Here is a 17226-nt window from a genome sequence, read left to right as displayed (position 1 = left end):
TACAAATATGCCCACCACGTTCGGTTTGACAACAGTACTGGCATCCACAGGCTACAAACGGAGATCAAGTCCTGTGTTTCAATTTTCCCAGACTCCTCCTTCCAACTTGTGTTTCTTGCCGACACGACCTTGCAAATATGCAAAGACACACCTGGGACACCTTTGCGCTTCCTGGGACCGGCATTGGCAGCGGATTAAAGAGCTCCACCACTCTAAATCTGACCCTCGTAACCCTCGTGCTAATGGTGCCAGTCTCTTCCCCCACCCAGGGGCGGAGAATTCTAGAGGCCCCGCCCTCTGAACTGTGAATTGCCCGCCCCAAATGCACCCAGAAGCCACTCGGGGCCTCCTATTCCGTCCTGCACCGGGTCTGATCCAGCCCAGCTCAGACGCAAATTAAGAACCCCCCCCAGTGCTGTGAGCTCCAGACCAACCGCCACCTGTGGGTGGGGGGGGCGAGTGAGTTTGGTTATCGTCATGGCGACGGCGTGGGTGGCCACAGCCCTGCGATCCGCTGCCGCAGCCAGAAGGCTACACAACCCAGGAGGTCCTGGGGGCTCACGGAGACTGAGCGGTAGCGCGCGGCGGCGCGGGGCGAAGAGCGCCAGTCCAGGACGTCGGCTCAGTACTGCCAGGCCTCGCGCAGAGGACGCCGAGGGCGCGAAAGGTCGTGTCCAGTCGCCTGCCGTCGAAGAGCCTTCGTGGACACCGCCTCCAACTCCCCTCGAATCCCCTGTGCCTCCCGCCGGCAGATCGCTGGTGCAGCGGGACATCCAGGCCTTTCTGAACCAGTGTGGTGCCAGCCCAGGGGAGGCACGCCATTGGCTTACGCAATTCCAGACCAGCTACCACTCGGTGGACAAGCCCTTTGCCGTCATGGAGGTAAGCCGATCCCGGTGTTGCCGTGTCACAGCAAGGAGATGAAGGCTGCTCAATAACACCTCGGTCAGTCTCTTTTGGCATGCCAAGCTGCGAACCTCCAAGTTCAGGGGCGCAGAGTTAGCGCTGGGGCTGGGGCGAAGCTGTGAGGCTGCGGAATCTGGGAATCTGCGCCTGGCGCTTCTAGGAATATGGGGAGCCCAGCACTCCAGCCTCCAGCGGAGATGCCTGAGAAAGGCCCCTCACCGCGGACGCAGTTAGGGGTTCAGTGGGCAGAGTTATCGCATCACCCCTCCCCCCAAGGTGTCCCAGAGTCCAAGGCCGCTGGGAGGAGCCGAGGTAGATAAGGGGGTGGCTAAGACCCAACGGGCAAAGGGCAGAAAGTGGGGTCTGAAGGCACCTGAGTAGAGTATGATCACTGAGGGTCCCGAGGTCCGAGTAGGTACAAGCCGCTTAGAACCAGTGTGGTGTCCCTGAACACCCGCCCCTGTACAGGTGGATGAGGCGGTGTTCCAGTGCCCGCAGGCGGTGTCCAGCCTGGCTTTCGCCCTGGCCTTCCTGCAACGCATGGACATGAAGCCGCTGGTGGTCCTGGGGCTGCCGGCCCCCACGGCACCTTCGGGCTGTCTTTCCTTCTGGGAAGCTAAGGCACAGCTTGCTCAGAGCTGCAAAGTGCTGGTGGATGAGCTACGGCATAATGCAGCTACTGCTGTGCCCTTTTTTGGCGGCGGATCAGTGCTGAGCGCTGCGGAGCCGGCCCCCCATGCCAGGTTAGTCAGCCCAGCCCACCTTGGCATCCTCTGAGTGGGCCACTGTGCTGGCCCCTCTTGAGCACCACATCTGGCCCACAGCTACGGCGGCATCGTCTCGGTGGAGACAGACCTGTTGCAGTGGTGCCTGGAGTCCAACAGCATCCCAATCCTGTGCCCCATTGGGGAGACGGCTGTGCGCCGTTCAGTGCTTCTGGACTCGCTGGAGGTGACCGCGTCTCTGGCCAAAGCCTTGCAGCCCACCAAAATCATCTTCCTCAACAATTCAGGAGGCCTGCGAGGCACCAATCAGAAGGTGTGCCCCTCTCCCACGCCACCTCATGACACTGGGCAAGACCGGAGTCAGTCCCGTCCTGAGTCCTCAGAATGACTCCACCGCAGGCCACAATAGAGTAATAGTAAGGGCTAACAGAGAGGGGGGTTGGTCCTTGGTGGCCAGATCTGAGCCTTTCCAGGCAGAGGATTTGGGGAGGAAGTAAAGGTTACGTGGTCAAAGAGAGACTAGGGACTAGGTTGGTATGGGCGCGTATCTGCTGGAGGCTGGAGACTCATCTTTATCTTCTCCCGGGAGCTTAGATCCTCAGCAACGTGAACCTGCCCGCTGACCTTGACCTTGTTACCAACGCGGAGTGGCTGAGCATCAAAGAACGGCAGCAGATTCGGCTTGTCGTGGATGTGCTCAGCCGCCTGCCATACTACTCCTCTGCTGTCATCACTGCTGCCAGCACACTGCTCACTGAGCTCTTCAGTAACAAGGGTGAGGGCTGCAAGAAGGTGGGCGGGGCTGGGTCCCAGGCCTGGGTGCCAGTCAACAGGAGTGGCTGCTTTCCGAGCCAGGCTGGAAGCTGCAGGGAGCAGCTGCACCAATGGCTTCCTGATGCTGTGGAAGCCTGAGGGGGCGGGGGGGGGGTGGTGAGAGAACCCAGACGGTGGGGACTAGAGGAAGAAATCTAGACGTGGGTGGACGGGTGGAGAGCAAATCAAACTGTAGACCTGACTCTGGCCCAACCGTTCAATTTCCCCAGGCTGTGGCACCCTGTTTAAGAATGCTGAGCGCATGCTGCGGGTGAGCAGCCTGGACAGCCTTGACCAGGGCCGCCTAGTGGACCTAGTCAACACCAGCTTTGGCAGGAAACTCCGGGACGACTATCTGGAGTCGCTGCGCCCTCGTCTGCACTCCATCTATGTCTCTGAGGGGTGAGCCTCTGGGCCCCAGAGGGCAGGGCCCAAGGTCCTGAGCAGGGCAGTTTCAGGCCAAGAAGTCCCATCCTGCCTCTCTCCTGCTGCGCCAGGTACAACGCGGCAGCCATTCTGACAGTGGAGCCTGTACTAGGGGGCACCCCATATCTGGACAAATTCGTGGTGAGCTCCAGCCGCCAGGGCCAAGGTTCCGGCCAGATGCTGTGGGAGTGCCTTCGGAGGGACCTGCAAACGTTGTTCTGGCGCTCAAGGGTCACCAACCCCATCAATCCCTGGTAGGCCTTGTCCTCCTCCTCTAGGAGCCCCAGCCAGCCATGCCCTGGGCTCCACCAGACGGGCATTCATTCCCTCCTTTCACCAGCTTCCCCTCTTCAGGGAGAAGTCTCTCAGGTCAAGGTCATCTAGGGATATTCTTCAATCCCACATCTCTGCTTTCTTTAAAGCAAGTGGCATTTCACTAAGATCAATCCTGACCCTTCCAGCTCTCCTCAGGCTCAGCTGCCAAGCTCCTGACTCGAGGCTCTGAGGAACTTCCTCTTTCATTCAGCAACCACACCCTCAGCCCCCACTGCTCAGCTCTGTGGCCACTAGAAAGTAACAAAGTACCAGCTCCTTTGTTACACAAGGCAGTGGGGTGAGGTGGGGATGGGTATCCCGTGCGCCCCCTACCCCCTTACATAGGCTTCCTGAGATTCTGTCCCTGGCTGCTGTTCTTAGGATAAGAATGACAGCCATCTGGTCCTAGTGGGGTGTCATGTAGCAGATAGATACCCTGAAAATAGAGTGAGCAGTGAGCAAACCCTTGTCCTAAGAGCTGGCCCTTTTGCCTCCACACCCAGGTACTTCAAGCATAGCGACGGCAGCTTCTCCAACAAGCAGTGGATCTTCTTCTGGTTTGGTCTGGCCGACATCAGGGATTCCTATGAACTGGTCAACCATGCCAAGGGGCTGCCGGACTCTTTCTGCAAGCCAGCTTCTGACCCAGGCAGCTGACCCATCATCATAGGCCCTGTAAATCCTGGGATAGCCAGGATGGACCAAAAGCCATGTCTGCTGGGGATGACCCCAGGCAGCGGAGGGGAGGGAGCTGCACCAGAGCAGGACAAACACAGAAAGAGTGAAGCCAGACAAAGACCCTGCTCCAAAGCCACAATCAGATGGCCTGTGATGTTCAGCGTCAGGAATGGGGCTGGGATTGCCTTCCAGGGCTCTACTTAAGGTAACCAACCGTAAGGGCAGGCCAATTTCCGTGGCCTGTGTTGTCTTGAGGCTCCTTCATTTTACACAGCATCTAAGTCTGCCTGCTCTACCTTTGTGTCTTGCAATTCTCCGGGAGGCCTTGATTAAAATGCAAAAGCTTGTCCAAGTCAGTCACACCTGTCTCAAAAACCAAACCAAGACATCTTAAACTACAGGAGTGGTTTCAGGGTATAGGGAGATCTTTTTTCGATAGTGGGGATGTCACCTAGGACCCGAGACATTCTAGGCAAGTGCTCTACTACTAAGCTATAGCCCCAGTGGATGTTTTAAGATTTCTTTTTAAAAGATAGTGGCCCTCTGGGAACAAGTATTTGGAGGCCATGGGCCAAAATATACCTGGACGGAGCTGGAAGGTACTGAGGGAAAACACTCCCACTGTCTCCCCACTTAGAGATCAGCAACCCTTAGAGGTGTTCTTCCCCTCTTAGGTCAGGAAACATTCTCCAGGGACCAGATAGTTGCTAACAGCAACAGCATATTTACCTTTAAGAACCTAGAAAACTCACAGGATGGCTTTGGCTTAAAAGCCCAGACTTAGATCATCTGTCATCTTTATAAAACCAGTACACCTTGGCTGGGTAAGAAGCCAGAGCCCACAGGTTTTTCAATCAATGGTTTTTGAAGTTTTATTTTCAAATGATCTCTGTGTGTGAGTGAGTGTGCGTTTCATGCAGGCACCCACAGAGGCAAAGAGGACATAGGACATAAGTTCCCCCACAACTGAAGTTACAGATGGTTGTGAGCCACCTGACATGGATACTGGAAACCAAACTGAGTCTCTCTGAAGGGGCAGCCAGTGCTCTGTCACGGAGTACTAAACATTTTCTTGAGATTTATTTTTATTATGGGAGCTGGAGAAATGGCCCAGTGGTTAAGAGCACTGGCCACTCTTCGGTAGGACCCAGATTTTATTCTCAGCACCAATGTGGTGGCTCACAATTGTCTGTAACTCCAGCCCCATAGACTGATGCCCTTTCCTGGCCTTCATGGTCACCAGGCATAAACATAGTGCAAAGATGGACATACAGGCAAAATACCCATGCACATTAGAAAATATTTTTTATGTCTCTGTGTGTTTATGCATGCACCTATGAAGGGCAAAGTAGTAGATCTCTTGGAGCTGGGATTACAGGCATTTATGAGTCATCTGACGTTGAGTGCTGGGATCTGAACCCTAGTCCTCATGACTGAACAGCAAGTGCTCATAACAACTGTCATCTCTCCAGCCCACCCCTACACACACACACACACACACACACACCATTTCTTGTGGCAGTGCAGCCCACGCTGGCTTGAAATTCACTATGTAGCTGATGACCTTGAACTCATCTTCCTGCCTTCACTTTCTGAAGTGCTGAGACCATAGGGATGTGCCTCCATACCAGATTTACTCCCACTGGATGGGAATTGAACCCAGGGCTACCAGCTGAGCTACATCTCCAGCCCTTGTTCAACACTTTTTGATACACTAGGTGTCTTTATAAGACCACCATGGTACACCAGGAACTATGACAGGCCCAAGGCCCAAGAGCAGCTAGCCTGCCTTCCCTTAGGGATTATATATACCAAGGATACATCTGGGTTTGGACATTCCACAGACCTGACCAGCCATCTAGCTCCAGCTGGATTTGTTCTGTGATTTGAGGCAAGCTGCTTACTTTCTCTGAATCTCCTATTTCCTCATGTGTAATATGACATTAGTTCTTTTCAGCTGCCCTAGCCAAAGTCTTCTAAAAAAGCTGCCCCAAAGACAAAGAGGGAAAGACAGGCTATAAAAGGGCTGGAGGGGAAATCAAAAACCTAAACTGAGCTGGACACGGAGACCTGCCTGTAACCTCAGCATTCAGAAAGTGGAGACAGGAGGGTCAGGAGCTTGAGACCAGGCTAGGTTACTTAGTGAAGTGATGTCTCAAAAACAAAATGAATGCTGGATGTGGTGGCACTCACCATAATCCTGGCACTTGGGAAGCAAAGATGGGTGGATCCCTGAGTCTAAGGCCAGTCTGTTCTACAGAGTGAATTCCAGAACAGCCAGGGCTACACGGAGAAACCCTGTTTCAAACAACAACAAAAGACAAGAGTCTCTCTCTATATCCCTTGGCTGTCCTGGAACTTACTCAGGACCAGGCTGGCCTCAAACTCAAGAGATCTGCCTCCCAAGTGCTGGGATTAAAAGAGTGTACAACCCCCAGCAAGCGGTTTTTTATAAAAAGATAGATGAAGAACTATGGGAACTCTCAGAACCGGGCATGGGAGTCATAAGGAGACCAGAATGGTGCTTAACCCGAGGTATCTTTCAAGAAACTCCAAATCAATCCCAGCCAATGGCAAAGTGCCCCATGGGGAAGACAGAAGCAAAGACAAAATGTCTGTGTAAAATGTTTATTTTTGGAGAACTGTGTGGTCTGGTGTTTAGGAGGGTGCTCCACCTATCCAGCCAACCAAGGGGCTAAGAACAGATGCAGCAGCAGGTAGCCTGGCGGGTCTGCTCCACCCTGCACATCCCAGAGCACACCAGGGCCAGCTCTCAACTCTACAGTGGGGGCCAGAGAGTTGGGATTGTTCCTGCCCCAGCAGATCCCCCCAAGAGCCCTGTAACTTCTGTAGCACCGGCCACTCTGCCCCCCTGGCAGGGCTCCCTCTACATGTACACATACACACACCTCGTCTGAAAAGCACAGTTTAGCTGCATCTGCCAGGTTCCAAAAGGAGTTTTCACATTTGCTTATTCCCAGATCTTCCTCTGTCCCCACTCCTAATACCTGCACCCCACCTCTGCCTTACTCCTTTCTCAGGGACTCCTTCCTCCCTGGACATATGGGGAAGAGGCAGCTGGCCTCAGCCCTCCCCTAGAACAGGTAAAAAGAAAACAACAACCCTACCAGGCGTTAGCACGAGGGCTTCCATCTTCCCAAGATCTGGGCCACAAATTTGGGGAAGAAACCTTAACTATTAAAAAAAAAAAAAGTAAACAAACAAACCAAGAAGCATAAATAAACAGCAACTGGGCCAGCAAGGAGGAAGGTACGGTGGCCCTCAGTGGCCCCCTATGCCCAAATCAGCCTCTCCCTGTAGAACTCAGCCATCAGTAGCCAAGATGACAGCAGCCCCAAAGATGCCCACACTCTCGCCAACTAGCTTCATCTGGTTCCAGAACTCGACACGTCGAGTGTTGTGCCAATAGGAGACGTTGCCATCAATGAGCAGCATGACCGGAGGCAACAACACAGCCAGGATTTGGGCAGCCAGGGTCACGTAGTAACCTGACAGGAAGGCCAGGGCCAGGACCCCGTAAAGCAGGAAGAACATCTGGACCATCAGCTCCCCTCCTGGAAGATGGTTCAGGTATGCCAGCCGGTCTTCCTTGCTGTGCTGCAGCGAGTAGGCCTAGAGACACAGCACCTTTTGAGACTGCAGCAGATGAGGGCCTCCCTGATGTGGTACCCACAAGTCAGCCTCTGTAAAGTGAGCCTCCAAGTTCCCTCTCAAGATACAGACCCTCTTGAAAGTATGGCCTGTCTGTCTCCCCCTCTGATTATCAGGCCCCAGGAGGCTGGTCTCTGCTCCCCTGGGAGCTTCTGAAAGAAGTGTGTCTCCACAGTTAGATGGAGACTCCCACCTTTGAATACACACCACGGAAGTCCACACAGAGCTCTGCACATGGGACATAATTCCTGGTTCCTATGATGAGGTCAAGTGCTCGAAGCCCATCTGTGTCCTCAACTACACTGACCTTCCCAAACACCAGGAAGGGCGGCCTGACTATCCTACGTGGCCCCCATCAGTTCTAGGTGGTAGAGTTACAACCAGGGCTGAGTTGCACCACACCTCTCCTTTGTCCCCTCTCTCAGCCCTCTGGAGGCTGAAGCAATGAGAAAATCACATCTTATTTGCTGGATTCTCAGAATTGGGATTGAACGGTCAATTCAATTCCTTATCTAGCTGGTGGCAATAATGTTGGAAGGAGGGCCCCCTCAGCCAGGCATTTATTTGGAGGACCCTTGAGAACTCTGGAGTCACCAGAAATTACCTGCAACGCCTTGTTCTATCTAACAGCCAGGATTCTGCCGGGCTTAAGCTCACATTTCACTCCCACACAGGTGCCTCCAATTAATAGAACCCCAACTTACCACACAAATGAGGTAAATGCCCAGGAACACCTGGCCAGTGGACTGTAGAGCACGGCTTCGGGGTTTCTGACGGTATAGCTCCCCGGCCCCACTGGCCAGCACCAGAAAGCCACCAATGATGGCAACTATGCGCGAGTACATGCGGACCTAAGGCCAGGGAAAAAGGGCCCCCAGTCAAGAACTGTAATCATTACATTTCTCTTAGTTGTCAAGACATAGAACGGCTCCTTTCTACACATCCCATTCTATCTGATGAACCCTCTTACCTACAGTGTGGTGGACTTGGAGAAATTCTCTTTACAAGGCAGAAACTGAGAACTGAGAAGGGATAAGGAAACTGGCCATGGCCCTACAGAAAGTGGCACAACCCAGATGCCACCTCCTTCACCCATAGTCCACACCCCAGGGTTCTTGTCTCTGTGTAGTACAGACTCTATATCAACCAAAGCAAGAATAGCCAGCAGTGTTGACTCACACCTTTAATCCCGGAGCTCAGGAGACAGAGGCAGGCAGATCTCTGGGTGTGAGTTTGAGACCAGGGTGGTGTACAGAGTTAGTTCCTGAACAGCCAGGGCTACACAGAGAAACCTGTCTTGAAAAACCAAAAACCAAACAAAAAACCAAAATAGACCTACTTTCCCATAGCTGTCCACACACCCGCCTCCCTTACTGGACTAACAGTACAGTCCTTGAAGGCAGCGCCTCCGTACCAACTTGCCTTCAGGCTCGCTGTGACCAATACTGCTTCTGCATTGCAAACACAAATTCTGCACTAATAGTATTAATTACCTCTCCAAGGTCTCTTGCTTTATGAGTGTGGGATTAATAAAGTGGTTTAAAGGATTCTGGGAAGCCTATAACTCTGGGTTACAGGTTCCATAATTCATTGTGGCATAATTCTGGAGAAAGTCCATTTCTTACCTCGGGACCTCCATTTCCACACTCTACGAAGAAGGTCTCTGTGGTCTCTATGGGTCTGCCACTTCTGTGCTCTGTAATAACGGCTACAAAACTGCTACAAACCCAGTGCCTCAGTCTTCCCAGGCTTCACATTAGGGAGTACCACACATGCCCACCAAGGTGCCCCAGGACTCTGCAGTTCCTTCCCCATAGCGAAATGTCTTCTAGAGTTTCTGTGCTCACCTTTAGCCAGTCCCCGTAATGGACATAGCCTCCGGTGTAAGCGGCGTAGGTGCTAATAGCTAACTGGAGCGCGGAGCCCAAGGCAAACCAGCGCCGCTTCACTCCGAAGGACATGAAGCTAGCACACAACACAGCTGCTCCCATGTCGAAATACAGGTAAGGCACTGGGATGTCGGGCTTCCTGTGAATCAAATGTGGGGAGCAATGAGGACAGAATGAACGGTGAAAGTGTCTAAGCTCCACTGCTCCCCAGAAACCGGAGACCCTTCTCACTGCTGGGACCACCGCATCAGCTCTGGTCGTATAATGGGACCAGAACATTCCCCAACCTGTCTGAGTACCAATTCCACCCAGTCCAAATGTCCCAACTTCTGGGCCCCAACTTCCCCCAGCATCACCGCACCCCAGTTCCTGGGACAGGCCGTACCGCCCCCCACCGCATTCGACGGCTTCGTGGGCGCGCTCACCGGCGCGCCTCGGCCCTTTCAGCGTACAACATGAGCTGGCTGAAACAACCCCAAAAGGGGCAGCGCGTGAGCAGCACCGAACCCAGCTGCATGATCAGCTGCAGCATCCAGCGTCTCGAACCAATCTTCGAAGACATCTTGGGAAAGGGCAGTCCGGTACGGCCTCACCCGGGTCTGAGAGACGAGCACGGAGGATAATACAAGCAACTTCCGGTCCCTTACTGTTTTTCTCTTCGTCGGGAAACAAAGCTCTCGCTCTCTAGTTCCGGGTGGAAAAATGTGTTCTAGAGGAAGGCGTTCAGCCTTTCCGAACTCTGCCTATGGAGAGAGAGCTCAGAGCTCCTCTTTGTACTTTCAAAACGGGATATTAGCAAGGAACACAAGGTTGGAACACTAAAAATTTTGGATCGCAGCTTGATGTATGGAAGCAAACAAATCTAGATGTAAGCCGGGCGGTGGTGGTGCACACCTTTAATCCCAGCACTCGGGAGGCAGAGGCAGGCGGATCTCTGTGAGTTCGAGGCCGGGCTGGACCGACAGCCTCCAAAACAATATAGAGAAACCCTGTCTCGTAAAACCAAAAAAAAAAAATCTAGATGTAACCAGACATGAACTGTAACCTGACAACAATTCCTGCATCATCTAAACTGAGACTCATCTGTGAAACGGGGATAATAACATTCTTTTACCTCACTATTGCTGGAAGACTTAAACTTAACAAAGGTGGTACTAACACATAAGAAGGGTCCAATTAGCCGGGAGGTGGTGTCGCATGCCTTTAATCCCAGCACTCGGGAGGCAGAGGCAGGCGGATCTCTGTGAGTTCGAGACCAGCCTGGTCTACAGAATGAGTGCCAGGATAGGCTCCAAAGCTACACAGAGAAACCCTGTCTCAAAAAAAAAAAAAAAAGGGGGTCCAATAAAAGGGTGTAATGAATGTATCCACATAGGCCACAGGGAGATTTCCTTGGCTTTGTCTAAAGTTTTAAAGTAAGGAGTCCTCTTGGCTATAAGTCACCAGTTTGGTGTTGATGTCTTTGTTTCCTGAGACTAGAGGGAAGCCTACACATTTATGACATCATAAGCAGTCCATTTTTTCCAACTGCAATATTCCCACTCTACCCCCAAACAACCATCAGCTTAACTTCAGCATCCTTCAAGTGACCTCCACCTCCCCTATTATTACAGATTCACTAAACATCTTTTGGGTGGGGGTTGAGGCTGATTTTATTGTTCACATGATTTCCTATATAGATCAGGATATTCTCCAATTTGTTATCCTCCTGCCTGCACCTCAAAGGTACAGAGATTGTGAACATGCTTCACCATGCCTGGCAGTTACTTTCCCATTTAATCACGTTAGCAGAGGCAATTATGCATTTGCAACTCTTAACAATAAACACACACACACACACACACACACACACACACGATTATGAACTTCAGGACTACAACAACTAAAAGCATGTAGTTTCTATTTATAGTCTCAGAGGCAAACATACATTCAGGAAATATGCACTACACAAACAGATAAACGAACACACAGTGTTGTCACTATGTCTTGCAGAAAATATCAATGAAAGAAGCAAAAGTTCTGGGCAGTATGTAGTTACCACCACAAAACTTCCCCCATCTGTATTTTGAGGCACACATACCACACACCCTTTAACAGATTAATTCACCATTTAATATTGAAGTTAAAACCCTGTAAGCACTCCAGTGCCAATGGGTCATTTATTTTAGATCTGATTTCAATTCCCTGGAAGGAATTCATGTCCAAACAGCATTTCTAACCACGAGGATAAAAATCTTCCGATTACCTGGTGAGTGAAAGGTGGACAATAAAGCCTTTTCACTTTTTTTTCTTCTTTTGTCTTTTAAGACAGGATTTTACTATGTAGCCTGTCTGGCCTGTAACTTGTCGTGTAGACAAGAGTGGCTTCCAGCTCTGCAATCCTCTGTCTCCTGGGTGCTAGAATTAAAGTCACCATGGCCATCTTGTGTTTCTTCTCTTACTTATTTGTTGGCTTTTTGAGACAGAGTTTCTCCATGTAACAGCCCTAGCTGTCCTGGAGGTCACTTTATAGACCAGACTGGCCTTGAACTCAGAGAAATCCACCTGCCTCTGCCTCTGAGTACTGAGATGAAAGGTGTGCACCACCACCACCTGGCTACATTTCTTTTTATTATGCAAATACTAGATAAATCAGAAAGAATATAAGGATGTGTATGCATGTATGATTCAATATATGTTTATTTATTTATTATTGTGTATACAGTGCTCTGTCTGAATGTATGCCTGCAGGCCCAAAAGAGGGCACCAGATCCTATTATAGATTTGAGCCACCAGGTGTTGCTGGGAATTGAACTCAGGACCTCTGGGAGAGTAGCCAGTGATCTTAACCTCTGAGCCATCTGTCCAGTCCTTTTTTTTAGTTTTTAGTTTTTCAAGATAGGGGTTCTCTGTGTAGCCCTGTCCTATAATTAGCTCTGTAGATCAGGCTGGCCTCAAACTCAGAGATTCACCTCCTCTGTTACCCAAAGAACTGGAATTAAAGGTGTATACCACCACTGCCCAGATGGATTTTTTTTTTGAGACAGAGTCTCACTATGTAACCTTGGCTTGCCTGGAATTTACTATGTAGACCAAGCTGACCTTAAACTCATAGAAATACACCTATCTCTCCGTCCCAAATGCTGAGGTTAAAGGCATTCACTTGACCAAGCCTGGCAGAAGTGGGATATTTACATACATAGAATAGTTCTTGCCCACTGGTCCTATCTCCACAGGCAGTGATAACCCTAGCAATCAACTTCAACAGACTCCCTGTGTGATCTGAATGGGAATGGCCACCATACTGTTTGAATGCTTGGTTCATTGGGAATGGCACTATTAGGAGGTGTGGCCTTGTTGGAGGAAGTGTGTCGCTGTAGGGGTGGGCTTTAAGGTCTCAGATGCTCAAACAAGTCCTGGTGTCACTTTAATTTCAGCTGCCTGTGGATTCAGATGTAGAACTCTCAGCTCCTTCTCCAGCACCGTGTCTCCTGCATACCACCATGACAATAATGGACTAAACCTCTGAACTGTAAGCCAGTCCCAACTAAATGCTTTCCTTTATAAAAGTTGCCATAGTCAGGGCTAGAGAGATGGCTCAGAGGTTAAGATCATTGGCTGATCTTTAGGAAGTTCTAAGTTCAATTCCCAGCAACCACATGGCTCACTACTACCTGTAATGAGATCTGATGACCTCTTCTGGCCTGCAGGAATGCATGCAGACAGAACACTAAGTACATATTAAATAGATAAATAAGTAAATAAAGTTGCTGTGATCATGGTGTCTCTTCACAGCAATAAAACTCTAAGACAGTCCCCTTCAGCAGAAGCTATCAACAAGTGTGAGGGGGAAGACTAGTATTCAGGAAGCTTTCTTTGATACACATTCCACTCTGCCTTCCTCCTCTATAGACTAATGTCTAGTCTCTAGGGTTGGAGCAGGTGTTAGCATAGTGCTAGGTCAGGGAACAGCCTGTCTCTGAGAAAAGGGCTCAGCATCAGCCCACCTCCTCCTAGTCCCATCCAGACAGACAGTTGAGCCTCACAGACATCTGAGGAACTTTTTTCCCCTCTCACATCTCACAGCCTCACTCGTCTTACCAGAGGCTCCTCAACTCTTCCCTGGTTCCACTAAGTACCCGAGAAAACTTATATTTGGCAGTGACGACAGTCATAGTCACAGAGGACAGTATGATGCCCAACAGAGTGGCTGTTTTAGCCAGACAAAGCCATGCCTTCACATTGCTCCGCATGCCCTCAAGAGGCATACAGGTCCAGTGCATGCTAAGCTGCCTGGGCCAGCCAGGTGCAAGCACCTCAAGTGACTCTGTTTCCCAAAGGCCCGCTGAAGATGATAATATAGGGAAGCTGGCTAGTAGAATACACGTATCTGCCACATTATATTCAAGGTGTTGTAACGAGCTAACCACAAGAGACAAAACTATTGCCCACAAGGCCACAAAGGCCTTGGCTTCCAGTGTGCTGTTATTGCTCCCAGCCAGAGAGAGGGCTTTCAGGCCTGAAGTGATGGCCAGGGTAGTTCCTACTGCAATGAGTTCCATGAATCAGTATGGGTGGAAGAGGCCTGAACCTGCACTGCCCAATTCAGGCAGTTGGTTGTGGCACAGGCCAAGTTGCTTCAGACTTCCCCAGTGCTCCTGGGTGCAAAGGTCCAGGGTGGTGAGCATGTTGTGAAAAATGCCCAGTGCAGAGACCAGAGCAGCTGGAGTCTGAAGGAAGGTGGGTCAGTCGGTTGTGGAGAGGTCCAGCAGCTCCAGGAAGGTCACTCCAGAACTTCATTAGCTACATTCCACAGGATACTGTGAAAGTGCAGCAGCACCCACAGTTCCCAGGGGTAGTGGAGATGCCAAGTGGCAGGTGGCAGAAGTTATTGTGGCTCAGCTCCAGGAACCAGATTCACAATAAGCCTGGAAGGGAGACGGAGCAGGTGGAGGCTCCCATAGTCCACCAGACTGCAGAGGCTTTGGCAATTGCAGACTGCTGTCAAACTGCACAGAAAGGCTACTTCCACCATTATTCTATGGTCAGGAACAGCTGCACCTGGCCCATTCTTGTCCATTGAGAGATTCATCTGAAGATGGCATTTGGGAATAGATGATGCTGAGACCCTCACATTTCAATTCCTGCTGGAGAAGTGTGGTAATGCTAGGGAAGAAAAACAATCTTCCAAGGACCTCTCCCCATTTTCCGACTCAGTATTACCCATTCTGCATCCTCAACCATTTTAAGCAAGACTCATTTTAAGCTTGGCATGGTGACTCATGCCTATAATCCCAGCACTTGGGAGCCTGAGGCAGGAGAATCTCATGAGTTTAAAGTCAGTCTAGGATAGAGTGTGACCCTTTCATAAAGCAAGGACTGGAGATGTAGCTCGGTCGGTAGTGATTGTCTGATGTGGTGGCACTCCTGCAATTCCAGCACTAGGGAAGCAGGGGTGGAGAAGATGGGAGAGTGTCTGTGAGTCTAAGACCAGGCAGGGCTACATGAAGAGACCCTGCTTTGTGTGTGTATAAGATATACTCAAATACACATATGGAATGTTTATGTATATATGGATCACTCTCCATTTCAACTACCAAAGATGTCTTCATAGCTGCCTCTTAAGCACAGTATCACAAGATAAACAACTAGCTCCAAACTTGTCAGAAATATCACCTGTAAGGTGCCAACAAATAGCAGCACACCACTGACTGACTCAGTAATAGGCTCTGTGGCTAGAGAAGGAGAGACATTGGCAAGTTCAACAGTGAAATAGGAGGCATCTTCAGGAGTCAAGAAGCAGGAAGGTAGCTGGGCGTTGGTGGCGCACGCCTTTAATCCCAGCACTCGGGAGGCAGAGGCAGGCGGATCTCTGTGAGTTTGAGGCCAGCCTGGTCTACAGAGCTAGTTCCAGGACAGCCTCCAAAACAATACAGAGAAACCCTGTCTCAAAAAACAAAAGAAAAAAAAAAAAAGAAGCAGGAAGGTGCCTTTAACTCTAGAAAAATGGATTTGCAAGGCAAAGGATACAGGTTTTGGTATTTCGAGACAGGTGAAAAAACAATTGTCTTCCCCTTCCCCTCTGTATTGTTTTGGAGGCTGCCCTGGAACTCACTCTGTAGACCAGGCTGACCTCAAACTCAGAGATCCGCCTGCCTCTGCCTCCCGAGTGCTGGGATTAAAGGCATGTACCACTAACGCCCAGCAACACTTGCCTTTTTAATGTTCCTCTATAAGACATCATGTAAGATATTTGTTAAGAGTGAGTTTAGTTCACAACACACTCAGCAGTCCACTGTATTCCTTCATGCAATTATGGATCATTACATGAAATTCTGATGTTCAGGCAGCACTCTGGGTTGTTTTCAACTTTTGTTCTATTTTTTGTTGTTGTTCTGGAAGACATGGCTTCTCTTTGTAGCTCCAGCCGTCCTGGAATTCACTGGAGACCAGGCTGGTCTCAAACTCAAGAGATTCACCTTCTTCTAGTGCTGGGATTATAGGAGCGAGACACCCCAATATCCGCTCTGCCATTTCTTCCTTACCAAGGAAGACAATGGACTAGTTCTGTGCAAATGAAATGCCAGTATGTGGTAGGGAAAACATTGTGTGCATGGGCCTGCATGTCTATCACATGTGAGTCAGAGGACAGCTTCAAGGAGTTGGTTCTCATTCTACCTTTACATTGGTTCCAGGGCTCAAATTCAGGATGCCAGACGTACATGCAACAAATGTCTTATCTACTGAGCCATTTTGCCAGCCCCAAGAACAGATTTTGAAACATACATTCTTAGCTTCAACAGCGATAGGGAGATGACTGGTCAGACAGCTCAGCAAGTAAAAGTTCTTGCAACCGAGCCTAACAACCTGGACTTGGTTCTTGGGACACAACTCGTTCCCTGACCTCCACATCTGCACAATGGCAGCTTCACACCCACAACCACAAATATACATTTAAAAAAATTTTAAATGTTACAGGTTAAAATATTATGGAGCTGCAGCAATATGGCTCAGAACACAAAGGTGACCATTCCCAGGCGGCCCAATGACATTACAGAAAGAGAACCAAATCTTTCTGACTGCCTCCTAATCCCACATTTGCCAGCACACACATACACACAAAATGAAAACTCAAAATTTTAAGTGTCAACAAGGGATGGAAAGATGGCTGAGTGGTTAAGAGAACTTGCTCCCTTCTCTTTCAGAGGATCCAAGTTGGTTCTCAGCACCCACACCGACAGAGTGGCCCATAAATGCTTATAACTCCCCTCCAACTCCGGGGGAACTGCCACCATCTTCAGGCTTCACTGGGCAAACAAAGACACACACCCTCACACGCAAATCTTAAAATGTCAAGGATCATTGGTTCCTAGGGTAGTGCCATTGAAGTACTAGTCAATGTTGGAGAAAATTCCCAAACTTTAAAATGAGACGGGCTGGACCGATAGCCTCCAAAACAATACAGAGAAACCCTGTCTCGTAAAAACCAAAAAAAAAAAAAAAAAAAAGAGAGATGCCCAGATTCAAACAGCATCGATTCAGTATCAATGTACTGGTGGCCACTAAACAGCAATGACACCAACATGTACGTGTATAGTGTATAATGGGAGATGACCAGATGCTGATATCGAGATCCACATGGGACCCCAAAACCAAGGAGACCCAGTGAAGTTGCCTGCACACACTTCAAGGTTGTAGCCCTCTGCACCATATTCTCAGATAGTTCAATGTCTTCTCAACCTACAGGGCAACTAGTCTTCTATCTCCTCTGTACGCATTCCCAAACCAGCAAATAGTAAACAGGGTGTCAGCTTGGAACTTCA

At 50.0% G+C, this 17226-nt stretch overlaps 2 protein-coding genes across 3 annotated transcripts; one reads left to right on the top strand and one right to left on the bottom strand.

Moving 5' to 3' along the window:
• The first annotated feature begins 314 nt into the window (after positions 1 to 314).
• Nags (N-acetylglutamate synthase) lies at positions 315 to 4215 on the top strand. Its single transcript, XM_005070084.4, has 7 exons — positions 315 to 882; positions 1375 to 1649; positions 1731 to 1944; positions 2226 to 2406; positions 2675 to 2846; positions 2942 to 3124; positions 3689 to 4215. Exons 1-7 carry the CDS (start codon positions 478 to 480, stop codon positions 3840 to 3842), a joined length of 1584 nt encoding a protein of 527 aa, XP_005070141.1. The 5' UTR covers positions 315 to 477; the 3' UTR covers positions 3843 to 4215.
• A 2262-nt stretch (positions 4216 to 6477) lies between these two features.
• Positions 6478 to 10051, bottom strand: Tmem101 (transmembrane protein 101). 2 transcript variants are annotated; one of them, XM_005070085.4, is made up of 4 exons: positions 9850 to 10051; positions 9383 to 9563; positions 8240 to 8386; positions 6478 to 7496 (listed from the first exon to the last, which is right to left on the bottom strand). In XM_005070085.4, exons 1-4 carry the CDS (start codon positions 9984 to 9986, stop codon positions 7188 to 7190), a joined length of 774 nt encoding a protein of 257 aa, XP_005070142.1. In that variant the 5' UTR covers positions 9987 to 10051; the 3' UTR covers positions 6478 to 7187. The 2 variants fall into 2 exon arrangements, with proteins under 2 accessions (XP_005070142.1, XP_012968605.1); XM_013113151.3 differs by lacking the exon at positions 9850 to 10051 and adding an exon at positions 9786 to 9805.
• Between the last annotated feature and the right edge of the window lie 7175 nt (positions 10052 to 17226).

The sequence above is a fragment of the Mesocricetus auratus genome, unplaced genomic scaffold (assembly GCF_017639785.1).
Source record: "Mesocricetus auratus isolate SY011 unplaced genomic scaffold, BCM_Maur_2.0 Super-Scaffold_100007, whole genome shotgun sequence".
NCBI classification, from domain to species: domain Eukaryota; kingdom Metazoa; phylum Chordata; class Mammalia; order Rodentia; family Cricetidae; genus Mesocricetus; species Mesocricetus auratus.
Note: the sequence above shows the minus strand (reverse complement) of the source record. Positions and strands in the feature narration are given on the sequence as shown.